General features: G+C 38.2%; 1 protein-coding gene across 1 annotated transcript in view; it reads left to right on the top strand.

Annotated features, from left to right (window-relative positions):
• Positions 1 to 17,519, top strand: part of LOC127414448 (histone-lysine N-methyltransferase PRDM16-like) — a 273,823-nt gene that overhangs the window by 170,206 nt on the left and 86,098 nt on the right. Inside the window, exon 3 of the mRNA XM_051652471.1 lies at positions 3,752 to 3,802. Coding sequence (XP_051508431.1) covers positions 3,752 to 3,802 — 51 coding nt within the window. The remainder of the gene's footprint in view (positions 1 to 3,751; positions 3,803 to 17,519) is intronic.

The following is a 17,519-nucleotide window of genomic DNA, read 5'->3' as shown; positions in this document are numbered from 1 at the left end:
TTTGTTGGGATTTCAAGGAAGCAGTGGCAGCACAGAAACCAAAGAATGTCAATGAGCTGGAAGCTTTTGCTCATGAGAAATGTGTAAAAATTACCTGAAACATTTATTTGCTGTTATTAAGGATAAAGGATGCTCCACAAATGATTGACTTTGGGGGCTGAATATTTTTGACATGACATTTTTTGGAGAGAATTAGTTATTTTTTATTTTAAACTTTGGGTAAACTGAACTCTTTGTTCTCAAAATCACTCAAATGTGTATTAAAAACTTACTTTGTTTACTGAGGTTTTAGTTGATGTGTTTTAATTCACATCACCAGAATGTATTGCTGGTAAGGGGGTTGAATAATTTTGATTGCAACTAATATATATATATATATATATATATATATATATATATATATATATATATATAAATGAGGACAATGTAGATATTGGGTTTGGGTTCTTGTTTAAAATGTGTCATGTTACGGGGTAGAAGCGTAAGATTGTTTTGGATGTGTGCGGCTCTGACATAGCTACAGGATTGAATTATGTATGTAAGTAGTTTAAGTATACTTGTTGGAGTATTTGTGATGTAATTGCTTCCACTCGGGCAGCTTGGATACATTGACAGCCTAATTTGGGGAACCACAGCTTTTTGGGCAGTCTGCAGAGCTGCCAATCAAAGCCTGATAAAGGTGGTACAGACTGTAAAAGAGGGTATTCTGTAAAATAGTCACTTATTCTGTTTGCTTTTTTCCCCTTGGTGATTCACACTCTCACCCTTGCATTCATATTCACCTCCTCTGTGTGGTTATGCACAGAAGAAACATACAAAACCCAGATGTATGGCATATATTAGTTAGGTCATTCTGTCAACATATGTAACAGGCTTTGCGGTAACAGGGTTGACAGTTTTATAGTTCATTACTAGACTATGTTTTCATTAATCAGTTATTCATTTTACAAAATCAATGTAACAAGGTTGATCATTTATGATCATCCCCAATAATAACAAATAAGATGATAAAAAAAAAAGAGACATTCATTTAGCAAGTCATGTACTTGCAAAACTTCCTGATGTACTTCATGATGTCAGTATGAGAGAATTTCCTTTTTCTTTTTTCTTTTTTTTTTTTTAATCTGGGTGACCAATTAATTAATTTCAGTCCAAAAAAAAAATAAAAATAATAATAATAATAATAACAGGGTGACCAATGTTTGATATTCAGTCTGAAAAAAAAAAAAAAAATGACTAATTACTGTATTCTGTATTAAGTCTGAAAAAAAAAAACAAAAAAAAATGACAGTATTTACATGACGTGACCTGTTAATAAATAATAAATTCCAATAAGGCACAGTTTTAATGGTAACCCTGTTGGCACATAACCATTTTTTTTTTAATCCCCTTTTCTCCCAATTTTGAATGCCCAATTCCCACTACTTAGTAGGTCCTCGTGGTGGCGCGGTTACTCACCTCAATCCGGGTGGCGGAGGACAAGTCTCAGTTGCCTCCACTTCTGAGACAGTCAATCCGTGCATTTTATCACGTGGCTCGTTGTGCATGACACTGAGGAGACTCACAGCATGTGGAGGCTCATGCTACTCTCCGCAATCCACACACAACTTACCACGCACCCCATTGAGAGCAAGAACCCCTAATTGCGATCCCAAGGAGGTTACCCCATGTGACTCTACCCTCCCTAGCAACCAGGCCAATTTGGTTGCTTAGGAGACCTGTCTGGAGTCACTCAGCACACCCTGGATTTGAACTCGCGACTCCAGGGGTGGTAGTCACCGTCAATACTCGCTGAGCTACCCAGGCCCCCCTGACATTTCACATAATCTTAAAATAAAGTAGTGATCCTAACTGACCTAATACAGGGATTTTTTTCTACTATTAAATGTCAGGAATTGTGAAAAACTGAGTTTAAATGTATTTGGCTAAGGTGTTTGTAAACTTCTGACTTCAACTGTATGTTAATGAGGGACACAAAAGGCACCCGTTTTGTTGAATGATACCTATAGCTGTTTTCAGGGTGATATTACAAGGTCTTTGTCTCACTGATAATAATACATAGCTGTTCACTTTAGGTAGACAGTATTTAAACTGAAAATGGCAGACTTTAAAAAAGAAATTTCATTCAGGCACTGCACACCTTACCTTTGAGCTAGACAAGGGTCCCTTTGTCTGCTTCCATCAAAAATAATCCTCTCATCTCACTCTGATTCAGTGTGTGTGTGTGTGTGTGTGTGTGTGTGTGGTTGAGCACTCTGAAATCTTAAACTGTTAGGTTCAGTCTGAGGCAACATTAGTGTCCTACAGAAGCATCGCAGACGCTCACACACCCTTCATTCAGAGGATGAGAGAGGAAACGGGTGGGCTGTGGGCACTGCAGATTAGTGTCAAGCCTGTAATACAGCCCAATAATCGCGGCGCACAGCCTCTTCCTGCCTGATGCTGAATGAGGGCCACTGAGATTCATATGAGGTCCCATTATCTCCAAACCTGGAACAAGTTGGCTTCTCATACGAGCTGGGGCCCTCAAAGACACTGGCTGCATTCTCAAAGACTCTCTGTAGATAAATATTCCTGAAGTGTCTGGGTCAAAAATGTATATATAAAGCCCTGCTTTCATGTCCAGGTTAATGCTCTATTGAGTTTTAAATCCCTACCCTAAACCTTGAACCTAAACCTAACTGACAGTGTCATAAAAGGTGGAATGTGTGAGGTGAAAACACAATTGCTGAAGCAGCCATGTCATTTTGTGGTGCTTCTATGACACTTTCGGCTCATGTGTCATCTCGTGTGCTCTTCAGGATTTGTGTCCTTGTCCTTTGCATTGCAAGGGGAATGCTCTGTCAGTTGAGCTACCAAGCAACTTTATCATACTCGAACAAGCTTGTAAATGTTGGTTACGTAATGCAAGCATTCAAATTTATCTCCATGCACTATGTCATGCACTACAGGAAATAAAAGTCATTGTTGTTGTGGCGCCTCTTAATTTCACCAGGAAATTGCCAAAATACATAAAATGAGGCATGTAAACATAATTTTGCTAAGATTTATAGTAACATGATAAGACCAAGTTGCTAAAGGAATATTCCAGGTTAAAAACAATTTAAGATCTATTGACAGCATTTGCAGAACACAAACAAAGATTTTTTAGAAAATATCTCAGCATACAATGCATTTGAATGGTGGCCAGAACTTTGAAGCTCCAAAAAGCACATAAAAGCAGCATAAAAGGAATCCATGAAATTTAAGTCCATTTTTTACTTTAAATCTCCACTTTCAATTTCACATTCTTCTTCTTTTGTTTTTTCCGGTTCAGGGAGGAGAATTTCGAGTAAAAAAGGACTTAAATATTAATCTTTTTCTCACTCACACTGATCATATCGCTTCTGAAGATATGGTTTTAACCACTGGAGTCTTATTGATTACTTTTATACTGCCTTTATGTGCACAGAGTTGAAATATTCTTCTAAAAATCTTCTTTTCTGTTTAGCAATAGGAAGTAAGTCATACACATCTGATATGGCATGAGGGTGAGTAAATGATGAAAGAAGTGTTCTTTAAGTGTTTAACCCAGAACATTCCTTTAATGGTTTTATTGTGTGTTATTATCAGAATATTTGAAAGATGCTGCTCAAAACTGAGTTCTGATTTCAAGCCATAAAAATAATGTGAAGTTGCATTAAGAATCGTTAGTAATGATTTACTAATAATTAGTAATCATTAACAGTTTATCTTTTTTTGTTCTTAACAGCAAATGCTGAATGATCATGAAACATCGTCTCAAGACAGCTGTATTAAAAAGGTAAGACAAATGTTATGTTGGTTTGTCTCTTGGCACAGCTAGCAAATATGCAGATATTACCACACACACACACACACACACACACACATAATGTACACTAATAACAAAATCAAATTAAAACAATAAATACCAATTTACTCTTAACAATGTATTATTATTATTATTTTATTATTTTTTTTATTCGGAAAGGGTGTTGTGCATTCTTTCTCATAAAGCGTTTGTGAATCACATAAGTCAAATGTTGATTTAAACAAAACAGCATTTGACTAGTGTAACTTAATAGAAAACATATTGATCAACATCAGTGTTCAACACAATACTGTATGTATTTCACTACAGAGACTATATATTCCCACATATGGACTTTTGGTACACTATTGAGTACTCAAATGAAATGATTAATCCAAACAAACTGATTCACTAAAATTAATCTGACTTCTCAACACTACTTCTACATCTTTCAGAATGTAGGATTGAATGTTTTCAGAAAATCTTTTTTTTATGTTTAAGCCACCAGCAAACTCATCACATAAGCTCAAAGTATCCTCATTATTATCATAAATTATGCATGAGGTGTTACAAACAACTACAGTCACTCATGATCCATAACACTGTATACACCTTAAAGTGCTATTAAATGATAGGAAATATTTGTATTTATGCTTACATCTGTGTGTGTGATGGCAGATTCAGCAATGAGGTTATGTAATGAAAACATCTATGCCAGATAATCTATATCGTCATCTATTTCTCTCACGCCTGTAAAATGCATCTGTCTCATCTGTCTGAAAAACAGACATTATTATGAAAGCTGAAAGTGTTCTTAACTTGGATACTGGCAGATAGTCAAAGAATGAAAAAAAAGGGAGGGGGTGATATGTGGGATGGAGAGAATGCAAGAGCTGCTTTCATTTATTTAACCTTTCGTTTTTAGCCAGTTAAACCCCTTCTTCAAAACACAAACACTCTCAGACATAGAGATGCCTATCAGAATCTATCTGTTCAGCACCTTCTCTAAAACACACACTCACACACATACTGTACACATTATTGAGCCTTTCGTTGAGCTGTTAGCGATGTAATCCACAACTCTTTGTGTACTCAAAGCGTGTGAGTGTGTGTGCTTACAGTGAGTTGACAATGATAGTACACTGATACACAGATTCATTATAGAAAATCAATTTGTTGTGATTGTATTTGAAAGAGATCGCCTGCAGCATTGTGCCTGTGTGTCTGGCTGGATATTAAAACGTTTGGCTTTGTAAATGTAGCTAAAGCCAGTGGCTGATGTCTTAATGGGAAAGAAATTAATGGCTCTTTTGACAAGCTCTCAGAGACAGAATCGCTGCTTTTGTGGCCCCTGCTGTGACACAGATTATAAAAAAAACAGTGTTATCTTATCTGGTACCGTTTATATCTAGGAATGATTATCGTGTAGTATGGTAAATTTAAGCAATTGTCAGGTCTGAAATAATTGTTTCTTTTTTTTTTTTTTGCTTCAAATGCATCAAACACCATTGTAAAATGTTGATAAATGCTCACCTGTGACCGAACCTTTTTTATTAAAAGAATAGTTCTCCAAAAATTTAAAGTCTCCCATCATTCACTCATGACTTTCTTTCTTCTGCTGAACACAATCAAAGAAAACTATCTCAGCTCTGTTGGTCCATTCAATGCAAGTGAATGGTGACCAGAACTTTGAAGCTCACAAAAGCATATAAAGGCGGCATAAAAGTAATCATAAGACTCTAGTGGTTAAATCCATATCTTCAGAAGTGATATGATAGGTGTGGGTTAGAAACAGATCAATATTAATGTCTTTCTTTACTATAAATTCTCCTCCCTGCCCAGTAGGTGGCGGTTTGCACAAAGAATGCGAATCGCCAAAAGCAAAAGAAGAATATGGAAGTAAAAGTAAAAGTGGACATTTATAATAAATAAATACTTAAATATTGATCTGTTTCTCACCCACACTTGTCATGTCACTACAAAAGACATTAATTTTACCACTGGAGTCATATGGATTACTTTTATGCTGCCTTTATGTGCTTTTTGGATCTTCAAAGTTCTAACCACCATTAACATCCCATTTCCTAATGCTTTCTAAGTTCTCGTGGTGGCGTTGTGACTCACCTCAATCCGGGTGGTAGCGGATGAATCTCAGTTGCCTCCGTGTCTGAAACCGTCAATCCACGCATCTTATCATGAGGCTTGTTGAGCACATTACCGCGGAGATGTAGCGCATGTGGAGCTTCATGCTATTCTCCACAGCATCTACGCGCAACTCACCACTCGCCCCACCGAGAGCGAGAACCACATTATAGTGACCATGAGGAAGATAAATATTTATTCTATTTATTAAACATTTTCTGAATTTCATTTGAATTTGAAAAGTATATATATATATATATATATATATATATATATATATATATATATATATAAAGCACATCCACACAAATCCATTTTCGTTTTGAGAGAGTTTTCAAAATCATACTGATAGGGATAAAAATACTCTAATTATTGCCGATAACGTTATTGTCACCGATATATCATATATCCTTAATTTTTACAGTAGTTTTTTGTATTCAACCATTTGGGTCATAGCATCTACAGTATAAACAATATAGTATACTTGTACCATCTGATCCTTTATACATTTTTGTTCTTTTTGTGTTTGTGGTTTTTGTTTTGTTTTTTGTTTTTCATGGAAAGTTGATAGGAAAGTTGCTTTACTCGGTAATATCAATGGAAGGAGGTCTGGTCGTGGAGGGAATAAATCTGTAATGTTAGCTTTACCAAGCTGAGAAAATCTGCTCCTGTAAAATATCATTTCAAACAGCCCTGCAAATTTAGGGCATCTGATTATGTCCCAAAATACATTACAGGTCATGAGTTGCAGCCCTGGGGTGAGTTGCTTCAAATGTGACGATTGATTGATTATCATGATAATTTGTTTGAAATGATTATCTGGATATAATAATGATCGCCGTGCACTCTCTGCCTCACGCTACATTTTCATGCTCTCTTGTTTCCCCGTATAATGTTGCTCCATCAGAAATGGCCTCTGGTTATAGAGGCGCAGTAACAGGGGCCTCCCAGTCGGGTCCTCAGGGGCCAAGGGGCCCCATTGATGAATGATGACCCAAAGGAGCTTGAAATCAGAGAGAATAAACAGGGGGAAGAAGAGAGGAGGAGAGGGACAGGGAAGGCTGGTAACTATCTGTAGCGGAGGGCAATTATACGCCAGGCTAGGCAACCCCAGGGGCAGTAGATCGGCCTGAAGAATGCAGTGGGGTCCTGACCACCCAATTCACTCACACACACACACACACACATACACTGCTCTGAGAGATGCCTGGGAAAGGAGTCGAGTGTTTTTTGTTGTCGACGTCTCCGATTTTTCCTTCAGTTTTGTCACATGACATCGTTTATACTGCAAAATGCAAATTGTCATGATAAATTGACAAGCTATTCACACGTGGTTTTATAAGCGTGATTTACTTGCGATAAAAGTCAGATCTGAATGACATTTGAGACAATTTCAAAAATTACACTTCGTAACGAGACGTTCAAAGCACAGTAAACGGTTTACAAGTGTCTCTCCGTCTGCTTGTAAACACAAATCTAAGCGATTCAAACGCACCCCGCCGAACAGTTAACTAGTTTTGCGTCTGAATGCTTTTAGCAGCCCTTTCTAACTGTCAGTTTAGGAGCTCATTTGAAGGAAAGTGATTCCACGCTGGAACATGCCTGTTCAATTAAAACAGAGAGCTTTCTCATGCACTCGAGCGGCAGACGGTTTGAAAACACGGGGCAATTGAAGTCATTTAGCCCTTTCTGTCACTACGAGGGGAGGAGGTCTGTGCAGAAATAACATTTGTGGTTTTTTAGCATGACTATGAGAAGACTTAATGATAATATCCCTGCTCTTGGCCCCTGGCTCAGTTACGTTTTAATGGCCCCTGACTGACAAGCTTTCTTCTGTGTGTGTGTGTGTGTGTGTGTGTGTGTGCTTATGGAAGTGACATGTATATACACAGATTATTTCTGTTCTCTGAAGAGAACAGTCAGTTATGGTGTGTATGATTGTTAACAACACAATAGATATTCATACTGTATTTGAAGTCAATATGACATTAAATTTGACCTTATTAACTTTGTTTATACATGTTCCTGGTCTTATTGTGCACAATTCATCAGTGCACGTTATTACAAAGAAAAAAAAATGTTGTCCTCGAAACCTTTCATCAAAATGTAATCACTTGCGACGACTCTGAAACGTCACCAAACCCTGTTATTTTTCAACTACTCCCCTCTAACCACTCATATAGAGACTACATCTGACAATCCAATCAAGTCCCAACGCATAAACTCAAGTCTACATCTTTCCTCATTGAATATGTACATTTTTACACAGCTTTTTACTTTAGTAATAATTTTTGTTTTTTTGACAAAAATGCCCTTTATATTTAGTCATTATTTCATCATGTCATATTCATTCATTTTATACAGTTATACTCAAATAAAATGGCATATAATTTTAGTAGACAAAATAACATATTTTAGTTGACAATAATGTGCAAAATGACAAAAAAAAACCTGTATCAACTTTTACTGAATATTCCAATATTTTGAAAAATAAATTGGAAAAAAGTCTCAGTGAAGTGCCTTGACAAGCACAGGTCGATTTGGTGTTTTGACGTATTTCCTACTGAAACAGGAATTGGGGGCAGGACATGTCCAACGATTCGACCCATTTTTAAAAATAGCCAATAAGCTTTAGTTTACAGCCACACAGGAGGGTTTAAAAGCAGAAATGTGACGTTTATTATTTTATAAAAGTACTTTCATTCTTCTGTTAAAGCTTGTGTATTATTTGAGCTGTAAAGTTGTTTAAATTGTAATTTTTACAGTCATTTTAGGGGTTTAGGGTTAACAGCGATATGTCGTCATGGCAACAAAGTTGTAAAATTGGCTATAACTTTACACAGAAATGGTTAGTAAGTGATTTTATCACACTAAAACCATATTAACACACATATTGTTTATGTCTTGTGTTATAATGTTAAAATAGTGAGTATTTGAACATTTATGTTTTGACCCCATTAACTTCCATTGTAAGTGCCTCACTATAAACCATATTGCTTTTTTAAAAGAAAAGGAGGGGCAAGTCAAAATTTATTTTTGTGGTAATCAGCATTATACCACAAAGGCTGATCGAGCTTAATTTGTATTGAACCCGGAACATTCCTTTAATCCATAACAAAACAAATAAACGTACACAGCACATCGCGGTCTTTGCTTAAGACGAGGCTGGAGCCGTTGTGCAAGTCCAATGCAAATGAATGAGAAAAAAGTGAATAAAAGATAATATATTCATGTTTTGAATCGCAATACACTAAGCATAAAAAAATAAAAAAATAAAAAAACACTTACTCGAGCTGCACATCCCAATAAATCTCCGACTGCACAAAAAATATAAATAAACTCCAGCAACTTCCCTAGCGTCTAGCTCACGCATTGGTGCGTCCCATTCAGAAGATTAGATTAGATTAGATTAAACTTTATTGTCATTGTGCAGAGTACAGGTACAGAGCCAATGAAATGCAGTTAGCATCTAACCAGAAGTGCAAATAGCAATATGTATATATAAAAAATATATATGTATATATATATATATGAGTATATACAATAAAGATTTTTATGGAGTGCAAAGTTATGAGGTAGAGAAGCAGAGACCAGCTCAATGCAAATGTCTATGAATACAGTACAAGGTGCAAATGAAGAAGTATAAACACTGAAGGTGCATTGCACAGAATGAAGTATAAATATGAAAATATATATATATGGCCGGTGACCATAACAGTGCAAGTGTCGTTAAGAGGTATAAATTAAGTGCAAAGAAATGTGCAAGAGTATGTGCAAAAAAAATAAATAAATAAAAAAAAATTACAGTATGTAGTCTGAATGGGATGTAGTGTTCAGTGCCTGAGTTTAGAGTTCAGTAGGCTGACAGTTGAGGGAAAGAAACTGTTCCTGAGTCTGCTGGTGCGACAGCGAAGACTCCTATAGCGTCTCCCAGATGGGAGAGGAATAAACAGTCCATGGTTGGGGTGAGAGGTGTCTTTGATAATGCTTCTCACCCTCTTTAGGCAGCATTTGTGGTGAATGTCTTAGATGGAGGGTAGCTGAAACCCAGTGATGTATTGGGCAGTTTTCACCACCCGCTGGAGGGCCTTCTGGTCTGAGACAGTGCAGTTGCCATACCACATTGTGATGCAGTTTGTTAAGATACTTTCAATAGTACAGTGGTAAAAGTTCAGCAGGATGTGGGGGGACAGGTGAGCTTTCCTTAGCTTCCTAAGGAAGTAAAGGTGCTGTTGCGCCTTTTTGATCAGAGTGGAGGCTTTGTAGGTCCAGGAAAGATCTTCAGAGATGTGGACACCCAGGAACTTGAAGTTAGTCACACGCTCCACTTCGTCCCCATCAATGTAGATGGGAGTGTATGTGTGGCCCTTCCTAGTCTGCCGGTAGTCCACAATCAGCTCCTTGGTCTTCTGGGTGTTGAGTGTGAGATTGTTGTTGGCACACCACACTGCCATGTGCTGTACCTCCTCCCTGCAGGCTGTCTCATTGTTGCCGCTGATCAGGCCTATCACCGTGGTGTCATCTGCAAACTTGATTATGGAGTTGGAGCCATGCTCATGTATGCAGTCATGGGTGAAGAGGGAGTAGAGGATTGGACTCAGCATGCAGCCCTGTGGTGCACCAGTGTGAGGGTGGAGGAGTTGTGGTTGCTGATCCTGCTGATCAGCAACCACAGAAAGTCCAAGGTCCAGTTGCAGAGGGAGGGGCTGATGCCAAGATCAGTGAGCTTGGAGATCAGCTTGGATGGGATCATAGTATTGAAGGCAGAACTGAAATCAGTGAATAGCATCCTGACATATGTGTTGTTTTTGTCCAAGTGAGTCAGGGCAGAGTGAAGAGCTGAGGCGATAGCATCCTCAGTTGACCTGTTGGATTTGTAGGCAAACTGATATGGGTCCAGTGTTGGGGGCAGGCATGTTTTCAGGTGGGAGAGGACCAGCCTCTCAAAACACTTAGCGATGATGGGAGTAAGAGCAACGGGGCAGAAGTCATTGAGGGCCACTGCAGCAGCATGTTTTGGTACTGGTACAATGGTGGCTGTTTTGAAGCAGGTGGGGACAATGGCCTGGGCCAAGGAGAGGTTGAAAATTTTGGAGAAGACATCTGCCAGCTGTTCTGCGCAGGCCCTGAGCACTCGGCCAGGGATGCCATCAGGGCCAGCAGCTTTATGTGCATTCACTCTGCTCAGGGTGGAGCACATGTCACTGGTGGAAAATGTGAGTGGCAGATCATCTGATGGGCGCTCAGCTTTTATGGGTGGTTCTGTGTTTCCATGATCAAAGCGAGCATAAAAGGTGTTCAGTTTGTCTGGGAAGGTGGCATTACTGGTTGGGGTGTACTGTTTGCTGGTTTGTAATCTGTGGTGGCATGGATGTCTGTCCATATACGTCGTGGGTCATTGTTCTTAAATTTGTCCTCAATCCGCAGTTTGTAATTGTGTTTGGCTGCTTTAATTCCCCTCTTCAGATTGGCCCTGGATAAATTGTAGGCTTCCCAGTCGCCAGATCTGAAAGCAGCATCACGTGCCTTCAGCAGAAGTCGGACTTCCTTGTTCATCCAGGGTTTCTGATTGGGGTATGTTTTAATTGTTTTATGGGTGGTTACCTTGTTGACACACCTGTTGATGTGTTGCAGAATAGAATTTGTGTAAGTATTAATGTCTGTGTGTGAGTCCAGGTTGGCCTGAGAAGCAAACGCATTCCAGTCTGTGTTCTGGAACTCATGCTGTAGTGACGAGTCTGCTCCTTCCAGCCACACTTTTACAGTCCTCGCTGTGTGTTTCACACGTTTGATGATGGGGTGTATTTGGGGAGTAGGAACAGGGATAAGTGATCAGATTGTCCAACATGGGGGAGGGGGGTGGCTTTGTAGGCATCAGAGATGTTTTTATAAACATGATCAAGAGTGTTGTCTCCTCTTGTAGGGCAAGAAATATTTTGATAAAATTTGGGGAGTGCGCTCCTCAAACTGGCGTGATTGAAATCCTCAGCAATAATAAAAGCTCCATCCGGGTACGCTGTTTGCAGTTTACTAACATCAAAAGAGAGTTCCTTCATGGCTAGCTTAGCATTAGCATCCAGGGGTACATATACTGCAGTGATTATGGTAGATGTAAATTCATGGGGCAGGTAAAAGGGTCTGCACTTGATAAAGAGGTACTCAATATCAGCAGAACAGTGGGATTTGGTTATAACAGCATCGGTGCACCAAGTTCTGTTTACTTAGATGCAAACACCCCCACCTTTGCTTTTACCGGAGTCCACAGCCGTTCTGTCAGCTCTATAGATATTGCACCCCTCTAGCTCAATCGCGCTGGTTGGAATGGTGCTATTTAGCCAGGTTTCCGTGAAAACCATAACGTTGCAGTCCAAAAACATTCGCTGAGAAGTGATCATCCCTATGCCCTATTCCCTTTGAAGACAATTATCCTCCACTGTGAGAGCTCCAGATGGCTGAAAGGTGATAATGGTCAGTCGGAACTCACTTTTTAAGCAGTTTCTTTTTAGATTCTGTTTGGAACTACCATACAGCATGGATTGTGTTGCCTTCTAAGTGCCCTGCAAAGGCATGATCGGTGCCAGTTAGAACACAGCCAGGGTTTATTCTCGTTCTAGAAAACATTTGATTGGACAAAGTTTCTCAACCTCTGTGTGACGTAATGGATGTCTTTTTAGCCGGAAGAGAGAGACTGCAGATTTTAAATGCTTTTATCTTCTGAAAATGTATTTTGTCAGTGTTTAAAAGTGCACTAGCAGTAGGGGGCCTGGGTAGCTCAGCGAGTATCCTGGAGCCGCGAGTTCGAATCCAGGGTGTGCTAAGTGACTCCAGACAGGTCTCCTAAGCAACCAAATTGGCCTGGTTGCTAGGGAGGGTAGAGTCACATGGGGTAGCCTCCTCGTGGTCATGATTAGTGGTTCTCGCTCTCAATGGGGCACGTGGTAATTTGTGCGTGCATCGCAGAGTTTAGCATGAGCCTCCACATACTGTGAGTCTTCGCGGTGTCATGCACAACAAGCCACATGATAAGATGTGCAGATTGACGGTCTCAGAAGCGGAGGCAACTGAGACTTGTCCTCCGCCACCCGGATTGAGGTGAGTATCCATGCCACCACGATGACCTACTAAAGTAGTGGGAATTGGGCATTCCAACATTGGGAGAAAAGGGGATAAAAAAAATAAAATAAATAAAAATAAAGGAGTGCGCTAGCATATAGATGAAATTACAGCTAATAGATGTGGACTAAAAGCAGCACAAAATGTAGTTTTGATTTCACAGGTCTTAAAACATGTATCAAACATATTAAAGATTAACATGTTTAATATGTACAATTAAACAAAATGAAAAAACTGTCCTGAAAACCAGAGCTCCTGAAATAATTATGAGTATACTGAAGTGTTAGCAACTTTTAGAAGTTACTCTGTTGTAAATTCCTCAATTTAAGAGATTTTAGGATATTGCGTAAAGTGTAGCACATTTTTAAGAAAATGGCATATTCACAACATAAATGACGCATTCTGACTAGCGTTCACCAATTAATTCGCTTAATTGTAAGTGCAGTTGTAAGTTGTAATATGTATGTAATAAGTTGTTATGTTGTGGATATAGCTGATTAATCTCACATAGAGTATATATGATGTGTTTGAGTAAAGTCATTAACCTTTTAGCTAGCGATTCAGTTTACCGGTGTTCAGCTCATTCAGCTGATGCAGCTTAAAGGGATAGTTCACCCAAAAATGAAAATTCTCTCATAATTTACTCACCCTCATGCTATCCCAGATGTGTATGACTTTCTTTCTTCTGCTGAACACAAACAAAGATTGTTAGAGGAATAAAAGTAATCCAAATGACTCCAGTGATTAAATCCATATTTTCAGAAGTGATATGATGGTTGGATGAGAAACAGATCAACATTTACATCCTTCTTTACTATCAATCTCCACTTTCATTTTCACTTTAACACTCTTCTTCTTTTGTTTTTGGAGATTTGCATTATTTGTGCATATTGCCACCTACTGGGCAGGGAGGAGAATTTATAGAAAAAAGGACTTAAATATTGATCTGTTTCTCACCCACACCTATCATATCACTTCTGAAGACATGGATTTAACCACTGGAAATGGTTAAAAAGCTGGGAAATCTCCAATATACCTACTATAACTGGATTATTTGAATCATTTCTTTCTAGATTTGCCTTTCTTTTTGTATTATTTTTTCTCATCATATTTTTGTCAGCAGTATGTTTTAATTACAACTGTTTGCTTATCGTCATGATACATCTATTTTGTTCTCTTTATCGTTGATAAAAATACAAATAAAAACTTCGTCAACTAAACTTTTTGTCAGTAAATTTGTTGACGAGATTAACACTGGGCATAAACATTATACGTCTTAAAAGGAGACTAGTGTGATAGAACTGCTTATGTCCTAATCTTGTCTGTAGAAAGTTAAATCTAATCTTACAACTCCTTTCATTTCCATGTAAAGCCAGTTAACCCTGTAACTTCAAACAATAGGCACAAGAATACCAAAAAGGGATGTGACGAAACGCAAAGCACTCTCTATATAGAGAAATCTCCATTGGTAACACATAACCAGAAGTTCATCTGCTTAAAGATGTAGTCCCACTGCTAAAAGGATGATATATACATTTCTGCATTGAACCCTCCAGAACACTGGCCCCATAGACTTCCATTGTAAATGCAATACAGTAAACATGATTGTTTGCTTGTTTTGTTTGTTTGTTTTTTTCAAACTGAAGGGCATGTCAGAATTATGTTCTGGTAATCGGCAGCATGTGCCATGGGTTGGATTGTAAAAATGGAAGGATACAACATTGTCATTTGATTGTCAGCTGTTTGGTTTCTCAGTGCCCCTCACATACTGTACTTAAAACCACTGAAGTATGTGGAGGTTGTTTTTGAGACATTTTTCACACGGAAACTTACTCCCTAGCGATATCATGTCATACTATCACTCGTCTTTGAAAAGAACAGAAAACAAATGTTTCTTTCTGCCACATCTGTGGGAATTGTCCTTTCCAGAGCAGAATGCTGTCATTATCCCTGATCTTCCCAGCATTCACAGGACTAGAGTCCCAAATGCAGTGTGAAAAATAAAGGGCAAAATGTGTGTGTGGGGAAGAAAGAGAGCGAGAGAGATCAGTGATTGAGGATGGAATAATCTATTGTGGACAGAAGCTGGTCTGTGACGGCACAACTCTGCTCGGCTATGCTGGAATTCAAGTGGGAGAGACTGAAGAGGGATAGAGAGCGAATATAAGGCTGCTGAAAGAGGAGTATGGCTACTATTTAAAGGAACAGTTCACCCAAAAATGGAAGTTCTGTAATCTTTTACTCACCATCATGTCATTCCAAACCTGTATTACTTTTTACTTCCATGGAACACAAACAGGGACAATTTGGAGAGTGTTCTGGCCACTCTTTTTCAATGTAATCACAATGAATGGAGACTGGAGCTCTCAAGCTTCAAAAAGGGTGCAAAAGTATCATAAAAGTATCATAAAATTGGTTCAAACAACTTGTTCGCTATATTCCAAGCCAAGTGATTCGATAGCTTTGTGTGACCGAACAGACCAAAATTTGAGTCATTTTCACTAATAATCTTCCCTTTCAGTGAGCTGTTAACTTGAGAACCACTGCGGCATTGCGAGTCAGTGAGATTCAGAACCAGTCAGATTTGTGAATTAATAATTCAGACCGGTTTTATGAATTAGATCAACGATTCTTTGAACTCAAAAGAACAATCAATTCATGATTCGAACATTGCTAATTTAAACTCTCATAAACATGCCAAAAAGATTTTAGGGCAGATGACAAGATTTTCAGTGAATTAGGACTTACATTTTGGTCTGTTTCTTACACAAAACTATCATTTAGAAGACTTGGAATGCAGTGCAAGAGTCATATGGATCACTTTATGATACTTTTATAGTGCTTATGCATCCTTTTTGAACCTTGAAAGCTTCAGTCCCCATTCATTGCAATTGCATGGAAAAGAGCGACCAGCACATTTTTCAAAATTTCTCTCTTCGTTTTTCATGGAATAATGACAAGCTAAATGATGACAGAATTTTCATTTTTGGGTGAACTATTCCTTTGAAATGTCCTGGGTTGCATTTCACAATAATGATTGACTTTAGCTCTTACACGCATTCTCTACGTGTAAATTTGCAAAAGTTCTTTCCTTTTTCACACGCGTTTCCCAAAACTGCACTAAACACAAAGGTGCAACGATGCACTTTAAGTGCTGCTTTAGAGTCACTGTCCATAAATGAAATGCTGAAATATGACCATATTGTGTCGCTTGTCACTGTAATTTAATTTTAGCTTTGCGCTTAGCTTTATACTTGTAATTTACCACGCTGTTAAATGTTTAAAGATATTCTCTTAAAGATTTTTTATTTTTTTTATTTTTTTTTGTGCAGAACGATCTATTATTTTTTACACAATCACTGCTCCCATTGATTGCACGCTTCCATGGTCAGTGAATTAAATTAATGTGAGTGGTTATCCACTGAGGCCCTGTGAAATGTCCAATGCAATGACAATGATATTGAGTATAACGAGGTTTACCGTGATGGAAAGTGCACAATAGGGTGGTGGAAGCACTTACTGTATATATAGGGTACATGCACATTCAGTACATTCAATGATCAAGAGCTGGTCTGCCTTTTGCTCCTAAAATGGTGACATAAATGCTGCACTACAATGCTGTGGTGCAGGTGACAGCACCCTTGGGTGTCAGAGAGGAAGATGAACAGGTTGTAGAAGAGGAGGAAGGTATGAAGACGAGCCAAGATAGACAATGAGTCTATGAACTTACGATGCTCTTAGCACTTTATGATTACTCCAGCGCACTCGTAAAACTACGTCTATTTTCAAGTACTACTTAAGCTATGATGCTTTTGGGAAACAGCCCGTAATTCTAAGATGATTCGAACAATTGTTTCTACGATCTACTTGCTTTTGGAAAATGAGGCCCTGATCGAATCTTTTTCTGAACAGATTTGTTCAGACTGTCTCTGGACAAATGCAGAGAAAAGTGGCCTGTTTTATCTTAGTGAATGTCCTATTGTCTTTCTTTCTGAGTGGGTGTTCATTAATTCAGTTGTGTGAATGAAGTCTGAAATGCACTCATATAATAACAAGTGACATGGCGTTGACATGGAAACCCGTTCTTAAGACATTAGGTTCAGGGTTGTTGGGGTGTATTTATAGTAATTGTGGTCTGGGACCCCAGAATGTTATTATAGAAAAATGTTATTATATTACATAACAAATTATCAAAGATTTATGGCATTCACTTTAAAGAAAGATATAGTAGCATAAGCACACTTTTCACAGACAAAAAATTATCAAGTTATTAGGTTTTAAATAAAAAAATAAAAAACAATATAGACCACTGCAACATGATCAGTTTCTCTGGATTTACTATTTATAAGTATGTGTTTGAGTAAAATTAAAGTTTTATTCTATAAAAACATACAAAAATATTGTCATTTAGAGCATTTATTTGCAGAAAATAACAAAAAATATTTGGTGGAAT

Source organism: Myxocyprinus asiaticus, chromosome 24 (genome assembly GCF_019703515.2).
Source record: "Myxocyprinus asiaticus isolate MX2 ecotype Aquarium Trade chromosome 24, UBuf_Myxa_2, whole genome shotgun sequence".
NCBI classification, from domain to species: Eukaryota; Metazoa; Chordata; class Actinopteri; order Cypriniformes; family Catostomidae; genus Myxocyprinus; species Myxocyprinus asiaticus.
This window is presented reverse-complemented; position numbering and strand designations above follow the sequence as displayed.